A 20832-nucleotide genomic window follows, 5' to 3' on the forward strand; every position below is an offset into this window, starting at 1 on the left:
GGTTGTGGTAAGAGTGGATAAGGTTTGGACAAGTTCCTGGAGGAAAAGTCCATAGTGTGTTATGGAGAAAGACATGGGGGAAGCCACTGCTTGCCCAGGATTGGTAGCATGGACTGTTGCTACTCATTGGGTTTTGGCCTGGTATTAGTGACCTGGATTGGCCACTGTGAGAACGGGCTACTGGGCTTGATGGACCATTGGTCTCACCTAGTAAGGCTATTCTTATGTTCTCATGTTGCCACACCTTCTATGTTCCTCTAGATGTTCACGTTCTCTGCCTTTTAAAGACTAGCATGTTTTTCCTACTGTAGCCAATGTCTTTCAGCATTCGGGCCACCTCTATCACCTGGGAAAGAGGACACAAAATGATGCATCTGGGAGGAAAACAGTCGCCATAGCCACTGATGTACTCACTAGTCCCAGCTTCTGATTCCCCTGGTCACAAATGGAGAAGTCAATTAAATCGGCATGTTCTCTTTCCTAAAACATGCTAAAAAGAATGTTAGAGGTGATACCTGATAACGGGAGTGAATGTAGCTCTTGAAAATTAATCACAAAAGCATTGACTCAAGTCAATTAAAATGTATCACCTACTACTTGTTAGTCTACTGTGATACGCAGAAATAAAGTTAAACAACTAGCAGTCACACTGCATTATTCAAAAAACAATAAAAAATGCAATGTTGGTTGTTTGTTTTTTTAGACATATTCAATATATTATTAAGTTCTCAGTAGTGATTACCTGAGATATTAATTTGTTTTGGAAAGCTCATACATGTGCAGGACCAGAAGTAAGACAGATGCAAACTAACAAGCTCAAATGTTCAGCGAGTAGTCAGATGTGCCGAGAAGGTTAGAAGTGGACCTTTTTCAGGACCACACAGATTTTTGCATTAACATCTTAAAACTTGAATAATGTTATGAAGTGTCTGGGCATTTTTCATAGATTAACCCTTTAATTGGAAGATGGTGAAATGGCTGGTTTACGTAACTTGATGTTGAACGAGAACAACAGTGCCAAGTAATAGGCATTTGGAGATGCAGATCTCCCATAAGAACCCTAGAAAACACATGTTGCTTCTGAGCAAAAATACCAAATAAAGAGTTACAACCTTTATCTACAGCGCTCTGGATGTCTGCCCTCAGTATCAGTATCACTAGCCCCAGACCCTGTATGTAGGATACAGCCAATAGGAAGGCTGTGTGGGTGGAGCACTGTAAGGCTGCTCCAATCACGGAAAGAGAGAGAATGAGCCAAGGGGAAGTTCTTGTGCTGCGCTGGGAGACTGAGGTTCGAGTGAGAGAACCCTATTGGGGTTCTGTTGAGAAAGGGTCAGAATGATGAAGGGGGAGGAGAAGAACGTAAAAGAGCTTCTATAGACTGAGGAAAAGAGCTGGCAACAACTTAAGAACTTTATTGGATGATAGAGCTGGTTCAGGAAGTAGTCATAGAGGGGCCAGTGCAGTACATTGCAATACCATTTAGTGTAGCGTCTTGTGCATGATTTTCTCTTGCTAATATTATGCAGGAAGAAAGATTAATAAGGGGAAAATCAGCATTGAGGTACTGTGTTACAGAAAAGTGCAGAAAGCATGCAAAATGCATGTAAATAGAAGCATAAAATATTGCTCTAAGATCTGACATACTCAGTTCAGGTAACAGATGCTAAGCTAGGGATACCTAGCTTTTCCCATGGTCAACAGATAGGGGTAAATTCAAGATGGTCAGCTTAAGTTAGGCACCAGACATTTGGGTGCTAAGCAGTGTGGACCTGCCTTTAGAGCAGACTAGGGTAAGTCTGTATTTTCACACCTAACTTTAGGTACAAACACTTACCCCCTATTTTACTAAGGTGCGCTATGCTTTTTAGCGTGCGATAAATATTAGAGCGTGCTAAACACGCGCTAAACGCTAACGCATGCATGTTATCCTATGGACGCGATAACAGTTAGCGCACGCGTCGATTTAGTGTGCGCTAAACACACGTTATAACGCTTAGGGCTCCTTTTACAAAGGTGCGCTAGGGCCTTAACGCGCGCAGTAGCGCGTGTTAAATTCCCGAGCACGCTAGTCACTACTGCCTCCTTTTTAGATTTTCAGCTACCGTGCGCTATAGCGCGTGGTAATTTTGTGCGTGCGCTAAAAACCCTAGCGCACCTTCGTTAAAGGAGCCCTTAGTGCACCTTAGTAAAAGAGGGCCTTAGGCTAGCTCACAGGCTGGTGTAAATGCTTGCACCTAACGACTACTACTATTTATAATTTCTGTAATGCTGAAAGGCATACTCAGTGCTATAAATTTAACATTCAGTAGATGGTTCCTGCTTAGAAGAGCTTACAATCTAATTTGGATAGACAGACACAGGCCTCCTCAGGATTGGGGAGTTTCAGGTAGAAGGAATGATACAATGGGTATAGATATGTTACAGTGAGTGGGAGTTAAGTAGCTCTAGCAGTCAGGTGCCTAAGTGACAGTATTCTGTAAAATCACGCCCAATAGCTTGGCATGCCCTTAGAACTCCAATGCTCCTCCCAGGTCCACATTCTCTTTGGAGTTGCATACTGTAGAAATGTATCACTCAAGTTACAGAATAGGGGTGTATGTTATGCAAATTAGCCTAATGCATCTTAGGTCCTGTATTTAAGTCTGGAGCACAAGGCATGTGGATACACTCCCAGCTTTTCTCTGGTTGAGTGTGAAGATTTTGTAAGAACTGAACTGCCTTGAAATTGTCAAACTGTGTTTGTTCTTCAGGAAGTTGTTCAAAGCACTACAGAGTCTTGAGCCTGATAACACTAATGTTGAACTAACTGGGATCCTCTGGGAAATTGCTAGCCTAATGCAGTGGGAATCTGTCAGCAGTTCACATTTAAATTCATAATTTGTTTGTCTATGCATTATGTATATCAACATTGTTACCCGTACTGAGCTTGTTGGGAAGGATGGGATATAAAACTATCCAAATAAATAAATTATTGACAATTAGTGTTCGCTAAGGCCACTTATTGTGGGGATTTTTTTTAATTTTTTGCCAATTTAGTGCTAATTTGCAAATTACCCCCGCTTTGGTGTTTCTTATCGCCAGCCATGGTGGTAAAAGCTCTGATGCTCATAGAATTCCTATGAGCGTTGGAACTTTTACCGCCACAGCCAGTGATAAAAAACGCTAGCACAGCTCCATTAAAGAGGGGCTAAGTTATGTCCATAACTGTCCCTATGCTATGACTGTGCATCTAACTATGCTCTTAAGTTTGAGCACCATGTGTAGAATTTATGGGATAATGTGTAAAGCAAGCATGTCATTGACTAATTTTGATATGTGTGCTTAAGTCTGAGTACATGTAAGGGCTAAAAAGCTGATGTAACATAGTAACATAGTAGATGACGGAAGATAAAGAACCGAATGGTCCATCCAGTCTGCCCAACTTGATTCAATCTAAAAATTTGTTAGGGTTTTTTTTTTTTTCTTCTTCTTCTTAGCTATTTCTGGGCAAGAATCCAAAGCTCTGCCTGGTACTGTTCTTAGGTTCCAACTACTGAAGACTCTGCCAAAGCTCACCCTAGTCCATCTACACCCTCCCAGCCACTGAAGCCCTCCCCAGTCCATCCCCCACCAAACGGCCACATACAGACATAGACCATGCAAGTCTGCCCAGTACCGGCCCTAGTTCTTCAATATTTACTATTATTTTCTGATTCTAGATCCTTTGTGTTCATTGCACGCTTTTTTTGAACTCTGTCATCGTTTTCATCTCCACCCAGTGGCGTACCTAGCTTATGTGACACCCGGGGCCCATCATTTTTTGACACCCCTCCCCCATCTGTATGGAAAACATGATTTTTAGTAACAATCCACACGCCACACATGAATATCTAGGAAAAGGCAGCATCTTACATACTGCAGTGAGCAGTACATCAATAAACCCATTGTAAAACTAAACAAGCCAGATCAATCCTACACAGTCAATCCTAACAGCAAACCATGTCTTTTCGAACACACAGAACACAGAAAACACATTCGCCTAGTATGTAATCACAAACTAACTCCTCCCCCTTTTACAAAATTGTAGTGTGTTTTTTAGCCACAGTGGTAACAGCTCAGATGCCAAAGCTAAAAAACACTCTACAGTTTTGTAAATGGGGAGATAGAATAAAAATACATACACAAAGGTTAAACTGAAGCACCAAAAAGCTGGACTCTGCATACAATGCAACATCACAGAAGCAGTGATACATCTCACCTAGTACAAAAAATAAATAAATAAATATAATTTTTTTTCTACCTTGTCTTCTCTGGTTTCTGCTTTCCTCATCTTTTTGTCACTCTCATCCTTTCATCCACTGTCTACCCCTTCTATATGGCATCTTCTCTCTTTCTATTCCCGTTCTAGAAACTTTATGCATCCCCCTTCCATTTCTCCCTTCACCCCCATTAGTCTGGCATCCATCTTCCTCCCTTCCCTCCTCCAAAGGTCTGGCATCTCTCCTCTCCTCTTCTTCCCTTCCCTCTCCCACACCTATAAGGTCTGGCATTTCACTCTCTCCTCTCCCTTCCCCCTACTTCCATCAGCATCTACCCCCTTTCTCTCACTCCAACCCAATTCCATGCAGTATCCTTCCCCCTTATGTCTCTTTCCCTGCAATTCCATCAGCATCTGCCCCTTTCTCTCCCTCCACCATGCTTCCATATCACCCTGACCCCCTTTGTCACCCTTCACCATGTTTCTATACCACCCTGACCCCCTTTCTCACCCTTCACCATCATTCCATATCATCCTAACCCACTTTGTCACCCTTCAACATGATTCCATACCACCCTGACCCCCTTTGTCACTCTTCATCATGATTCCATACCATCCTGACCCCCTTTGTCACCCTTCACCATGATTCCATACCACCCTGACCCCCCCCCTTTGTCACCTTCCATACCCTTCCATACCACCCTGACCCCCTTTCTCACCCTTCAGCATGTTTCCATACCACCCTGACCCCGCTTTGTCACCCTTCACCATGATTCCATACCACCCTGACCCCCTGGGAGCATGTGTTGCTTTGTGGTGGGAGAGATTGGGCATCTCTCCTGCTGCCGAGGGAGGGTGGGGGGGGGGGGTGTTGCATGACAGCGGGAGAGAGTGGACATATCTCTCACTGCCAGGAGGATGTGTTGCTTGGTGGTGGGAGAGAGTTGGCCTCTCTCTCACTGCCAGGGGACGTGTATTGCTTGGCGGTGGGAGAGAATGGGCATCTCTCCTGCTGCCGGGGGTGTGTGTGTGTGTTGCTTGGCAATAGGAGTGGGCATCTCTCCCACTGCCGAGGGGGTGTGTTGCTTGATTTCAGTGTCTCAATATGCTGTTGTTTTTTTTAGGGGGGGTTGCGTTTATTCTGCGCATCTGCCCATCGCTATCACCAGCGATGGGCACATGCAAATTTAGCAAATCTTCGCTACTCTCTGCCAATCTTATTTGCATGAGTGTTTTTTGGAGAATGACTCACTCTTTTTAAATCGCTTCTATACACTATACTATATATATATATATATATATATATATATATATATATATATATATATATATATATATATATATACTATACACGGCCGTCCGCTTAATATTCGGACTAAAGAAAAGTGATCACGTTAGTCCCTTCTACAAATGGCTGCACTGGTTACCAATCGAAGAAAGAATTCTATTCAAGTTTATTAGGATTTTATATACCGCCTATCAAGGTTATCTAAGCGGTTTTTACAATCAGGTACTCAAGCATTTTCCCTCTCTGTCCCGGAGGGCTCACAATCTATCTAACGTACCTGGAGCTTTGGAGGATTAAGTGACTTGCCCAGGGTCACAAGGAGCAGCGTGGGTTTTGAACCCACAACCCCAGGGTGCTGAGGCTGTAGATCCAACCACTGCGCCACACACTCCTCCTGCTTTTGCTACAAGTTCTCCTGCTTTTGCTATAAATTAATCTGGGGAATGGCCCCCAATTACCTTCTACCTTACTTCGAATTCTATTTTCCCATTAGATCTACCAGAAACCACAACCTGTTTGCATACCCAAAAAATGCTGGCTGCAGATATCAAACCTTCCTGGACAGAACTTTCAAGTTTCAAGCTGGTAGACAGCAATCATGGCTAGGCTATCTCATCGATACCGCTAGGTTGACCTACAGCATCTTCCGGAAAGAACTAAAGACCACTTTGTTTAAGAAATTCTTGTCCTAGCCAGACACTCTCCCGCGAACATAACTTCCACACCTTATCCTGAATTTCTTCCTCACACTAGGTATCCACATTCCCTGTCTGCTAAAATTCCCTCTTCATAATTGTATCCTGATATTCGCTGGTGTCCGACTATTTTCAATTGTAAGATGTAAAATAGTTAATTTCTTATAATTCAACCTATGTATAATTTTCCTTTCAACCACCTTGTATTCATCTACTATAATTCGCTGATTGTACATCTCTTCTTCTTTGTGAACCGCCTAGAAGTCGCAAGATTGTGGCGGTATAGAAAAATAAAGTTATTATTATTATTATTATTGTCACCCTCCACACCCTTCCATACCACCCTGACCCCCTTTGTCACCCTTCACCATGATTCCATACCACCATGACCCCCTTTGTCACCCTTCACCATGATTCCATACTACCCTGACCCCCTTTTGTCACCCCCCACACCCTTCCATGCCACCCTGACCTCTTTTCACCACCCTACTATGCTCCTTTCTTTCTCCATCCCAAAGGTCCCGCGATGACTGCTTCTGCTCCGGATGGAAGAGGTAAGTGATGTCGGAGGGGGCTGGGCTGGCAGATGCAGTTAGTTGCGGCAAGATCCCGCGGCTTCCAGTCCACCCCCCCTCTGACGTCACTTACCTCTTCTGGATCGCCCCCCTTCCCCCCTTGGTACGCCACTGTCTCCACCAGCTCTCTCGGAAGCACATTCCAGACATCCACCACCCTCTCTGTAAAGAAGAATTTCCTTACATTGCACTTGAGTCTACCACCCCTCAACCTCAAATTATGATGTTTATTCTTTACATTGTTGCATTATTTAAATGTCACAGCTTAAGCTGTCAGTGAATTTCTTGCTTGAATTTGCATCTTAAAGTCCAAGGTGGAGAAATGATAGAACATCTTTGTACTTTTTAAATTATTTTTTCTAACAAGACGCAGGTTGAACACCTCTGTAAGCAGAAATGCTTGAACTTTTCACTTTTGGTCTTCTAGGGGAATTCATCAATGATTCTGGAGACTGCCAATTTTGCGATGCATCTTGCTTGAAGTGTACAGGACCATCTGAAAGTGATTGTGTTGGCTGTGCCATCACCAAGTAGGTGACATTTTTAATGGATATGAATTGAGCTTTTAGAGTTAATCAAGGAGGCTAGCACTAGGGTATCTGACACTCTAGGTGAACTTTCAGCCATATGCTCCCCCCACTATCCTCAGACTCTACCTCCTCCCTGGTGGCCAGCATCTCCTCTTTCCCTTCTTTGCTCCCCTCCCTGGTGAGAATGACCTATCTAGATGTTTTGGTCCCTAGTACATCTATCTTTTTTGCCCATTCTCTAATATAAAGACATCCACTGAAAAACACACAAAAGCCAATTTTTTGGACATGGTACCCAGCTACCATGTCTGAAAGGCTTCCCATCAGCTGATTGTGGCAGGGGAATCCCGATCAGCTGAGCCGGTTTCATGGCTCAGCTGTATGGGGATTCCCCTGCCAGGTTCAGCTGAACCAGCAGAGAGAACCAGCAGAGAGAACTGAAATTCCTCTCTCCCTCCCTCACACCCAGTGATCCCCCAGCCCCCCTCCACAGAGAGCTGCTGACCTCGGAGCCTTACAGTCCTCCCCTGAACATCCCTCAATACACCCCAAAATCACCAACACCCCTCCAACATCACTCCTGAAATCATTGACTCCCCAACATCACTGACCCCCCTACCCCGACATCACTAACACCCTTCCCTCCACCAACACCCTCCGTATCTTCCGATGAAAAATCAGCAGGAGGGAAGCCAACTCCCTCTCACTGATAGAAGCCTCTTCAGAATGATGGGCCTTCCCCCTCCCATTGCATTTTGGGATGCAGAGGGAGGGGCCCTGATTGGTTTAAATTCCACTGTGGGGTCTGTTGCTTTCCTTTTTTTGTTTTGAAACCCTGATGTTTACCATTTATTAATGCTTATGTCAATACCCTATAACAATAACAGTAACATGATGTTATAGGCGTACTTGTATAAACGTACAACACTTGCACAGTTGAATGTATACTGTCTTCCTTGTGTAAGGGATAGTAAAACTATGTTCCTCACAGCTGTGGCCAGGAAGGGGTCTCAGGAGCCCACAACTTATGATCAGTTCCTGCATTTGCTAATGCTGTTGTTGATAAATAGGTCTCATTGCATTAAAGACATTAGCAAGGAGGAGTACCTTTTAGTAAATCTAGTCTTAGCACATGTGTTTGATTCTAATTTTCCAGAAAAAACTACTCAGGTCATTTCAGTCTGCAAATTACCATAAGCAATGTCATTAAAAGCATCCATATACTTGGGAAGTATTAAATAGCACCTATCACATTGAATTACACTTTTTAAAAAGTTTTTTTTTTATGAAGAAGACATTAAATACTGCATTACTGTTGCAAATACAAAGCCACAATGTAAAAACTAATTATGTAGCATAAAAAAACAAGCTATCGAAATGGTTCTAGCAGAAGATATGAATTCTGTTTTCAGTAGCTTTTATGTCGGATCTCTTTGTTGCATTCTGTTTAATATCACATTCACTGCTGGCAAAACAGTTTGCAACATCAGAGGCATACAGAAAAGGGAACTCTGAGGCCACAGTCAAGAAGGGGAAACCCAAGATATAGAACAGAAGCCAGTGCTTGGGAGCAGGGCTTAAAACCTGGAGGCATTCCATTTCTCAGCTGACGAGGCAGAAGCATGCGTTTGCACGCTAAAGGCAAGAAAAGGAACTGGGATCACTAACTGCTCAACTGATCCAAATCAATGACTTAGAAAAAAAGTAGGGCCAAGGTATCATTCTGGTGAAAAGAATCACATTCTTCATTTTAAAAAATGTTTATGTTTGTTTATTAAAAATCTTTATATAGCGCATATACAGCCAAAAAGGGTCAAAGCGGTTTACAATATTACTCAATCAAATTTATGAAAAGAATGCCATTTAAATAGAAAAGAAAAAGGAAAAAGAATAGCATTTCTAATACGTAATATCCTATAACATCCAAATTAACAAATAAAATTAAAAATTAATCAATTCATACAATTTTTTTTAAAAAATTTATAAACGTATATAAATGCCGACTGCAGTCCCAAATTCATCTCATCAATTTATAAAGGTCATTTGGAAAATGCAGCCTAGAGGCCTAATGTATCTGTTTAAAATGACATAAATCCCAGGACTATAGTATGTAGGGTTTTTTTTTTTTAGGTCAGGCCCTACTGTTCCTTCTTTTAGAAGGGCTTTAGGCGCATAGAAGCTATAATCATAACTAAAAGACACTACTGAGATGGGAATATCGCCCTCAAAGTAGGGTTACCAGATTTTACTATTGTGCATGAGCAGATGCCCTCCCAATGCGGCTCCGAGTACGAGAACAGGTTGATTGGGGCGGGGATGGGAGTGAGACTGGGATGGAATGGGGGTGTGACTTGGGTAGAAAGGTCCCACAAAACTGATACTGCGCTAACTTCTTTTTTAATTTTATTTTATTTTTCCTTTCAAACCACAATGCATAGTACTCTAAGGGAATTCAGATTTCCACCCAGGTTAACAAACTCAGGACCGTATGGATCTTCACCATTCCCAGTACAGCATTTGAGATATTGTTGATTTATTTTCCCTAAGGTTTTCTCTATTTCATTTTTAGAAAACCTATAACTTTTCCTATAGTTCTCTTCATTTCATTTTTAGAAAACCAGTACAATACATAATTTTTAAATAAATTAGCTTTGTATTTGGGTAGAAAGGGGCAGGACTGGGTGAGGGAGCCATGGGTCCAGATTTTACAATAGTGAAATGCACAGATGCCCTCCCGACGTGGTCCTGAACGAGAAGCTTTTCCAAAACCCAAAACGGGTTTTGAAAAGCCATCTGGATGCCCTGTACTAGACCTAAAGGAGCATTTCTTCTTGGTGGTTCCTAAACGAGCTGCTCCATGATGCAGTCATTTATCTCATGTAGGGCTACTTTTACGAAGGTGCGTTAGGGCCTTAACACGCGGAATAGTGCACGCTAAAATGCCACGCATGCTAGCCGCTACCGCCTCCTCTTGAGCAGGTGGTAGTTTTTTGGCTAGCACGCGCTAATCTGGTACATGCGCTAAAAATGCTAGCGCACCTTTGTAAAAGGAGCCCATAGGAACTTCACCTCCACGGCATTGCCTGACATAATATTTATCTGATCAATACTGGGGTAATTTAATTCAGGTACTCCATTAACAAAAGCCAGAATGTGAGTCTGAAACAAAAAATAAAAATCACCTGAGTGGCTTGGTATGTGGGTTTTGATTTTTGGTAATTGAATTCATCCATTATTACGTGACCTAGTACCATGTAATTCAAAGCATAACATTCTGATTGGTAAAATGGTTATATATTTAGAATCTGATCTACAGAGCTTAGAGATCCTATGTTAATATGGCTCTGTTTTAGCCCCAGTTCAGGGGATTTAGAATTGGTCCCGTAGATTCTGCTTCTGGTCTGAAATGTAATTATGCCTTCAGAAAACTGACACATTAGTAATGGGGGTATGATATTATTTCCTCCTTCTGGCAAACTGTAATTAGCTTCATTAATACTTATTTTAAGACAGCTCTGAACAGATTTATTAAGTTGTGCCTCTAAGGGGGTTGGAATGCAGTATTTATGCTGGAAAAACATATTAAGGAATTAATCATAATAGCTTTTTGCAGTGGCTAAACATTGCATCTTTCATAAGTAGACAGAATTGTCTCAGACAGATATGAAGAAGTGGATGTTTCACTTTGCAAGTCATGAAAACAGATAAATTAACCATCCAGCTCGATATACAAAAAAGCAATTCAACAAATCCTTCAGTAACTGGTATAGTTTTCTTTTCTGGGTTTTTTTTTTTAAGCTTTTGCATGCAGAAGACAGATTTTACTGTCCAAATCATTAAAATATTGCATCTGAATAACCACCGCTGTATTGATATATTGTTTGGGGTGAGGAAAGGGGAGGATGCCTGTCTGTAATCATATCTACAGCTGCTTTCATATTTAGAGTTTGTTTTTTAATTGGATATTTCATTTAGAGATTGATTTCTCTGTTCAAATGATAACTTTTCTCATGGTTTGGTGAATTTCTCTCTCTAATATGGTATTCACTCATTGTGCAATCATTTCTAAGGATGTAAAAGTGTATGATTTGTAAAATTTTAAATACTGATGAGTTCAACTTTTTCTTCATGCACCTTGCTATAATTTGCATTAATAAAATATTTTTTTAAAGTAAAGAAAAAAAGTTTTAGACGGTGCTAATCCTTGGGTGCTACAAGCATGTTTAATAGATGTGCATGCATTGTCTCCTTTGTTTGAAAATCCAGCGAAGATATTTTGAAGCCCCAACCTGTCTTCAGTGTTCGAGGGCCAAAGTTGCCCGTCTCTGCTCCATCACATTTCAGTTCTATACTTTGCCTTACTCTTGTTCACCTCTGAATAAGAAAGGCCAGTCCCTTCACAAACAAGCCCCCTCTTTTACTAAGGCGGGCTATGCTTTGTATCGCATGATAAATATTAGCGCACGCTTAATCACGCGCTAAATGCTAATGCGTGCATGTTATCCTATGGACTCGTTAGCGCATGCATTGATTTAGCGCATGCTAAACGAGTGATAAAACGCTTAGCACACCTTAGTAAAAGAGGGCCTAGGTCTTTCCACAGCTAAGATGATTCTTTCTTTTGTAACCCCTTCCTGCCTAGATCAGTATTAAGCAGGGTAATCACAAAAAATATATTTGTTTTGTTGGTGGATCCAAATCTGGACAAGTATTCACTGGTGGGGGGAGGGGAGAGATAAACAACCCACAGTCGTCACACTCCATTGGCATATAATAACAGTCCAGGCTAAAACTGGGGTTCTGAATCAAAAGTGTTCACTTGGAATGGAACATTTTAAGCAAAAGAGACCCCCACCTTAAAAAAAAACCTTTAACTACAATACAGGCAAAGTAGAAGGCAAAAATTAGCATCAAACAATTATAGTGTACCATCTGTGTCTTCTGAACTCTCAGCTCCAATGAGACTCCTCTTTATCTTTCTTTTCTTTTTAATAAAGGACGGGGTGGGTAGGTGGGGGGGGATATCTTTCTGGTTTATTTCTTGACTAAATTGTTGGATGGGAGGGGAGGGATATTTTTCTTCTGCATTGTTATTGATGGAATTTAAGTGCTTACGTTGATTGTTAATGTCTGTATAATTCTTGGCACTTTGTATTAGTTTTGAAAATTAATAAAGATTTAAAAAAAAAAAATACAATATTTTTCTTTATTTATTTTAGAAATTTGTATACCGTTTAAAGCTAAATGGTTTACATGCATAATTCAATAAAACAAATAAAATCAAACAAACATGAATATATAATCCTCAGAAAATCATGTAAAAAAGCCCAGCAGAAGAACGAGCACGAAAATCAATTTCTAGAAATATGCATTAACAAATAACTTCGTTTTTAGTAGTTTTCTTTTTTTTTTTTTTTTTACTTTATTTAGTTTTTAATGCCAACAAAAAGTGCAATACAATTTATATACAAATAATGATAATCAACCAAGCACTTATAATCAATCAGTATCTATACAAAAGATACAAATTCCCTCCCCCATCTATCATTACCATTACATTACGTTTTTAGTAGTTTTCTGACATTTCCCTTCTCATAACATTTTCATAATTGACTGACAAGTGAGTTCCACAATTTAACCCCTGCACAGCAAAAAAAAAAAACATATCCAGATTTCAGATGGGCGTTGCTACTGAATCCACATCTGAAACATTTCTGTAAATTAGCAGTTAAAACTATTTGTTAATCATCAGATCCAAATTTAATCAGCAAATGCCTCTGCATGCAAAAATGCCTTCAACTATTTCCTGAAAGTACAGCAATTCTCTGTGTTTCTGATGGTAATAGATAAATTATTCCATGTACCGTAAATGTGCCTGCCTTTAAAAATGATCACTTATTGGCTTATCGAGACAAGTCTTAAATTATTCCTTCTCTTTTTCCTTCTCCTTGACGAAAGCTAACATGTAGTCAAATGCTACACATGCATACCTTTGTCCGCTGTGTTTCCAGTACATTTGTATTTTAATTTTCTAAAAATTGCGACATGCATTGTGATTGGCCTGGCTTAGAGACCTCATAATATCCTCAATTATTATCATAGCAACAGGACAGAAAGAGGACAGTGGGGGCAAGAAACAAGCGTGTTAATGGTTTAAGCAAACTAGTTAGCACTGCTGCAAGAAAGTTCCTTCATTAATTAGCATGATTATAAGTTGGATTGCCTACGCTGTTAAAATTCACACTTATTAACAGCTCCAGCTGATTCCTAGCTCTGCATCACATGTCAATTAGCAGTGACTTAACAGAACTGGGGGTGCAGGGGGAGGGGCTGCTGCCATCTAGCATCCTTGCTATGTGATAGAGAAAGTGGAAGACCAAAGAATAACTTGGCCTGCCTAACAATTCAGGACAGCTAACTAATGCTGGGTTGTCATTTACTCTTCTTGCCATTCTGCTGAAAGGCTACTACCATTACCACTTATCATTTCTATAGTGCTGCCAGACATACACAGTGCTGTAAATTAAACATAAAGAGACAATCCCTGCTCGATAGAGCTTACAATCTAATGAAAAATAGACAAACGGGTCACATAGGGGTTAGGGAATTTCTCACAGAGGGAATGATAAAGAAGATATTGGTAAGAGGTAGGAGTAAAGAGCAGCCTGAAAAAATGGCTTTTAGCCTAGATTTGAACACTGCTGAAACAGAGCTTGACGTACTAACTCAGGCAGTCTGCTCCAGCCATACATTACAAGACAGAAGGGACAGAGGCTGGAGCTGGCAGTAGAGGAGAAGGGTGCAGATAAAGAGAAACTTACCCAATGAACAGAGCTCTCGGGAAGGAGTGTAAAGAGAGATAAGAGAGAAGAGATACTGAGGAGCTGCAGAGTGAATGCACATGTAATATAATAATAATAATAATAACTTTATTTTTTCTATACCGCCATAATCTTGCGACTTCTAGGCGGTTTACAGTGAAAGAGAGCTGTACAGTCAGCGAATTACAATGTGAGAATAATAATAATAACTTTATTCTTCTATACTGCCATAATCTTGCGACTTCTAGGCGGTTTACAATCAAGATAGCTGGACATTCAGCGAAATACAATATGCAGATGATCAGATGAAATACAGAGAGCAGAGACTTTAAGAAAGCAAGAGTATAGAAATACAATTTTCTGAGCAAGAGTATAAGACGTACATTTTGGTAGGTAATGTCCGACAGGACCTGTTTGGAATAAATAACAACAAAAAATTACGATAAGATGTAGATAACAGTTTATATGTATCACAGTACCGTCAAATTCAGGTGGGCTAAGGAGGGGGGGGGTAAAGGTAGGGGATAGGGGGGACCGTTATTGGGGAGAGAGAGGGGAGAGTGGGTCAATTGTTTAGGTATTTCAGGAACGGGTAAGTTTTTAGGCGTTTCCTAAATTCCCTGTAGGTAGTGGGCGAGAGTAGTTGATCTAGGTCTTTACCCCAGGTAGGAAGTCACTGAGTAATCAGTGTTTACAGGTTACAAATAGGTTACAGTATAAACTTGAACATTTTACATCAAAGGGTCAGCGAATTACAGAATACAGATGGTGAGGAAGACACTGAATAGTCAAGAGAAGAACAGAATACATTTGTGAAGAAGCGTAGTATCAGCATAAAGAGAGAAGTATTAGGATGGGGGGGGCTTTGTCTGGCTGGGAAATAAATCTATTGAATAGGGCGGTCTTGATAATAAGCGGCATTTGAACTTTATGCAGAAATGGATAGGGAGCCAATGAAATGACCTGAGGAGAGGGTAATGTGAGCATAATGACACTTGCGGAATATTCAAGTTTATTAGGATTTTGATATACCGCTTATCAAGGTTATCTAAGCGGTTTTTACAATCAGGTACTCAAGCATTTTCCCTATCTGTCCCGGTGGGCTCACAATCTATCTAACGTACAGCAGAATTTTGAACGGATTGAAGGGGAGAGAGATGCTTTAGTGGAAGACCTGTGAGAAGCTAGGCTAGGGATCAATAAGGTTTCTCTAGCTCTAACATTAAATTCTGGGGAAAGGAACACTCAGCACCGATGTAGAAAGACTGCCATATCAAAGTGAAATTAATTCCTGTGAACTTAGATGGCAACGATGCAGTCTGTGGATGGGCCAGCATTATAAATGTGACAACATAAGAACATAAGAATTGCCGCTGCTGAGTCAGACCAGTGGTCCATCGTGCCCAGCAGCCCCGCTCACACGGCGGCCCTCTGGTCAAAGACCAGCACCCTAACCGAGACTAGCCCTACCAACGTACCTTCTTGTGCATTATGAACTTGTCTAACTTTGTCTTGAATCCCTGGAGGGTGTTTTCCCCTATGACAGACACCAGAAGAGCGTTCCAGTTTTCTACCACTCTCTGGGTGAAGAAGAACTTCCTTACGTTCGTACGGAATCTATCCCCTTTCAACTTTAGAGAGTGCCCTCTCGTTCTCCCTAGAATATCAGTATATCTCCTCTAGTAGGTGCAGATCCGTATGGAGAAACTACACACTAGCAGAATACTTCTTTCTTGTCAGATGTGCAAAGCATAGGCAAACCCTTATCAAATAAAGAATAAGTTAACAACAAAGTAGAAACAGAAATATTCGGTCAAATATTAAAATGTAAAACCTAAGTAGGCAGATTCTGCTTGCCACACTGAAAAATTCAAAACAGAAATGAACTGCTGCCTGCACGTGCAAAAGACACAAACTGCCTCTTTTACAAAGCCGTGCTAGCGGCTGCCGCGCGGCAACAGCCCCGAAGCTCTTTTAAATCTCAATGGGCTTCGGGGCCGCTAGTGCGGCTTTGTAAAAAATGCCGAAATAGATGCCCATTTCCCAAAGATGATAAAGAATAGAAGACATTCCACAAAAGAAAGGGCAGGAACAAATCTCTATGGTCTTTAGGGAAACGGGGGAAAAAAATTGCAGCCATATCAACAAAATGGGGACAATTTTATCACAAGGCTCTTAGAATTAGGCATCCAGAGGGTGCACAGTAGGAGTCTATTCTATAAAGGACATAAGGCACCTACCTTTCGTTATAGACTATTAGCATAACTGGATATATGCATGCTTACCCATGCTCCTCCTCTGTTTATTCCCCTTTACAAATCAATTATCTTACTTACCGTACTCTCCACTTAATTTACAACAATGTGTTGTCTCTGCTGGACTCCTGCTTAGACGAAAGAAAAAGCCTCAGGTCATAGGTAAGCCACTCTATATATTTAACTCTACTCACTAGACATCATCAGCATACAAAACTTTTGCCTATTAAACGAGTCAGGACATAAGGGTGAGATCAACCACAAAACAAAAAGTATAACTTAATCACGGTCCCTCCTGTTCCCGCCCCTCCCGTTTGCCCCTTTGAAAATACCTACTATGAGGTCTACTATTTTTATAAAGCTGTGGTAAAATGTGGCCTTAGCATGCCCTTACGGTCTTTCCTGCGTGCTAAGGTCACTTATAGGGCTGATGGAAAATGGCCGATTTTCCATTTTCTGAAGTAATGGCCATGCTCTAATGTTGCTGTTAGCGGGCAGACATTACCAAGAATCTGTGCGTGAGTTCAAGTTTATTGTATTTGATATACTGTACCGCCTAAGTACATTGTATACTAAGTACAAGTATACTGTACCGCCTAAGTACGGTTTACATAAAATGAAAACATTTGTACAGATGCTTCAAAGGTAATAACATAATATAAAAATAAGAAGGGAGACAAATAAAAAGGACATGTTTAAGGGTAAAGATGGATACATAAGGAAGAATGGTAAGAGGATAGATACATCATTTAAATTTCGGGAGGAGGGAAGAACAAACCAAAAGGGAAGGAAAGGAAGTAGAAGGGGCAGAGGGTGCAGTAAGAGGCCTGCTGACAGAGTTAATCATAGGTTAAAAACATACTTTAAATAATGAATGCGTCTTGAAACAAAAAAGATTTTAGGCCCTTATCGCCACCTATTTTGTAGGTAAGGGCTCATGTGATAATCAGCGCATATCAATGTTCAAATTCATTTGGTATGCTGCCCATCAGCACAGCCATCAGAGCAGTTCACAATATAATCAGGTACAAGTATTTTCCCTATCTGCCCCAGTGGGCTCACAATCTAGCTATTTTTTGGGTGAGTGGTTTGTGTGTGCACATTTGGAACTTACCCCTCCTTTTACAAGCTGCATGTCAATGGCCCCAAAGCCCTTTAAATTTCTACAAAATCCTGAGTGGAGTAGAACGGGTACAAGTGGATCGATTTTTCACTCCGTCAAAAATTACAAAGACTCTAGGGGACACTTGATGAAGTTACAGGGAAATATTTTTAAAACTAATAGAAGGATACAACCAGAGATTGTGGTAAGAGCAGATAGCGTAGCTGGTTTTAAGAAAGGTTTGGACAATTTCCTGGAGGAAAAGTCCATAGTCTGTTATTGAGAAAGACATGGAGGAAGCCACTGCTTGCTCTGTATCAGTAGCATGGAATATTGCTACTCCTTGAGTTTTGGCCAGGTACTAGGGACCTAGATTGGCCACCATGAGAGTTGTCTACTGGGCTTGGTGGACCATTGGTCTGACCCAGTAAGACTATTTTTATGTTCTTATGTAACACAGCGGCCTGCATTAAACGGCTTTGTAAAAGAGACCCTTATTGTGGGATTCCTTAGTGCAGGGGTAGGAAATTCCGGTCCTCGAGAGCCGAAGCCAGGTCAGGTTTTCAGGATATCCACAATGAATATGTATGAGATGGATTTGCATGCTCTGACTCCTTGAGATGCAAATATATCTCAGGCATATTTATTGTGGATATCCTGAAAACCTGACCTGGCTCCGGCTCTCGAGGACCGGAATTGCCTACCCCTGCCTTAGTGTGTCCCATGGTAGCCTCTTTTAAGTTGTGGTAAGCATGCACTAGTGTTTACCGCAGCTTAGTAAAAGAAAAGTTAAGCAGGAATTTTCAGAATACAATGAAGGCAGATATGCTAGTAATCTAAACAGGTAACGCAGTTAGTTTAGGACAGTGATTCCTAACCCTGTCCTGGATGAACACCAGGCCAATCGGGTTTTCAGGCTAGCCCTAATGAATATGCATGAGAGAGATTTGCATATGATGGAAGTGATAGGCATGCAAATTTGCTTCATGCATATTCATTAGGGCTAGCCTGAAAACCCAATTGGCCTGGTGTTCCTCCAGGACAAGGTTGGGAACCACTGGTTTAGGAAATTGGCCCAAACAGGTTGTGTCCTGTGCCTTGGCTAGAAATAGCATAAGAAAATCAAAACCAAACACTCATTCAAAAACTATAGCAAGAACAAACCATCAAATGAAGTGCAAAATCATTCTAAAAGAAAAAACTGGAAGGAAAAAAAAAATCCTCAGAAAAATAGCCAGTCCGCTCACCACCTTTCAATCACAGGCTACAAAAATCCTCCTTTAGAAGGTGATTTTAAAGACAGGTCGTCCAAGTGCCGAAAACTGAAATGGGTTTTTAGATGTATCCAGAGACTTTTTAGGCCTTGGAGTAGAACAGAACTGCCCTCCACATATACCTCCATTATATATACAGTCATGAGAAAAAATTGGGACACCCCATGAAATATTCCAAGTTTCCTATGTATTTGATTAATCGCTTATTCAAAATTCTAAGCGATGTACAAAATGTTAAAATATTGTATTACAATAATCAAAGGGAAACGGACTATTTAAATATGACGGACAAGACAAAACATATGATACAAAAGGAAAGGAATAGGAAAAGAAATACAAGTTAAAAATAGTAAAGAAAACAAGTAAGGGAAAAAACAATAGGAAAGGGGAAAGCAGTAAGCTTCAAAGAGTTTGAAAACCAGGGCTCAGTTGAAGCTCCTAGTCTAATTTTCTGGTTTATGCACCTAATCTAGTTTTTTTTTTTGTTGTTAAATGCATCTTTAAAAAGAAAGCATTTTAACTTGCTCTTAAATTTATCTAAATTATGTTCTTCACGTACTTGAATTGGGAGTAAATTTCAGATTTGGGGTGCAGTGACGGAGAAAATAGATTGCCGCCATGTATTTATGGTTTTAAGAGAGCTCTTTCATAAGAAATGTTAACATATCAATGTCAAATCTTTTTTTATATTTATCTCTGGAAAAGAAAGTGATGTAATTGCAGGTAAACAACAAATATTTTCCTTGATTTACTCATGAAACAAAAGATATCCCCAAAAATGTGTATTCTATGGCTTTTCAAAACCTGGATGTCTGTCCGGATGGCTTTTCAAAAGTCAGCACTTTGTCCGGGTTTTGAAAAGCTTCCGAGTCGGGACTGTGCAGGCGCGGATGCGTATGACATCATCGCATCACATCTGCGCATGCGAAGATGCCCTCCCGATGTGGCTTCAAGCATGAGAAGAGGTTGGGGTGGAATAGGGCATGACTTGGGTAGAACGGGGTGGGGCTGGTTACAACTAGGCAGGCCGGGGGTGGGGGGGGCAAGGCCATGGGTCTGGATTTTACGATCGTAAAATCTAGTAACCCTACCCTGACCCGCCCATGCTCTCCCATGTTCATGCCCCTCTTTTGGGTTGCATGCTATGAGATTTGAGTGCGCAGGCTTATAGAATAGTGTTAACAAAATATAGAGGATTGGAGAGAACAACTATAGTCCTGAAATCAGTTTCCTAATATAAACTTAAGGCATAAACCAGGGCCAATTTTAGACATGTCCCGGCGTGCTCACACACTATCTAATGTACAGTACCTGGGGTAATGGAGGATTACAGTAAATATGATCTGGGATCTATTCGCCACCCCTGACTGGAACCTTTTTTGCAAACTGTTTTCTAAATACACAAAAAAGCACTATTAGTTAGACAACTGCCCAAGCAACATACTGAATAATGCACCCTTTTCCTTCAGAGCAAACCTTTTCAAATGGGTCATTTTCCAAATGCAAGAAGGACGATTTGGGCAGGAACTAGGACAAATTATAGTCACACCCATTATAAAAAAAATTACAGGCCAGTAGCCAGCATCCTGCTATTTTACTAAAATATTAGAAGGATTAGTAAATGACGAATTGGTCAAATACTTAGAAAAATTTAATACCCTGCACAACTGCCAGTCTGGATTTCGTTCAGGTCACAGTACAGAAACCATACTAGCATCATTAATTAATCAACTAAACAACCTATTTAGCTTAGGTACCAGTGCCCTGATTCTCCAACTAGGTCTAAGCAGTGGCTTCAATCTGGTAGATCATGATCTACTGTTGGGCTACTTGAATTCAATTGGAATCACGGATAATGTACACAAATGGTTCCAGGGTTTCCTGAAAAACAGATCTTATCAAGTATACAGTGCAGGTAAATACTCTCCCCTATGGACAAATTCCTGTGGAGTCCCGCAAGGCACTCCACTATCGCCAACTCTGTTCAATATATATTTAGTCCTTCTGGCTAATTTACTACTAAGTCACAATGTGATATTCTACATCTACGCT

The 20832-nt window shown here is 40.9% G+C and overlaps 1 protein-coding gene across 2 annotated transcripts in view; it reads left to right on the forward strand.

The window, feature by feature from the left end:
* PCSK5 (proprotein convertase subtilisin/kexin type 5) overlaps positions 1-20832 on the forward strand; it is a 767735-nt gene that overhangs the window by 636360 nt on the left and 110543 nt on the right. For both annotated transcript variants that reach the window (XM_033926861.1, XM_033926868.1), the window contains exon 21: positions 7226-7328. In XM_033926861.1, the coding sequence (XP_033782752.1) occupies positions 7226-7328 (103 nt within the window). The remainder of the gene's footprint in view (positions 1-7225; positions 7329-20832) is intronic.

This window comes from Geotrypetes seraphini, chromosome 1 (assembly GCF_902459505.1).
Source record: "Geotrypetes seraphini chromosome 1, aGeoSer1.1, whole genome shotgun sequence".
NCBI classification, from domain to species: Eukaryota; Metazoa; Chordata; class Amphibia; order Gymnophiona; family Dermophiidae; genus Geotrypetes; species Geotrypetes seraphini.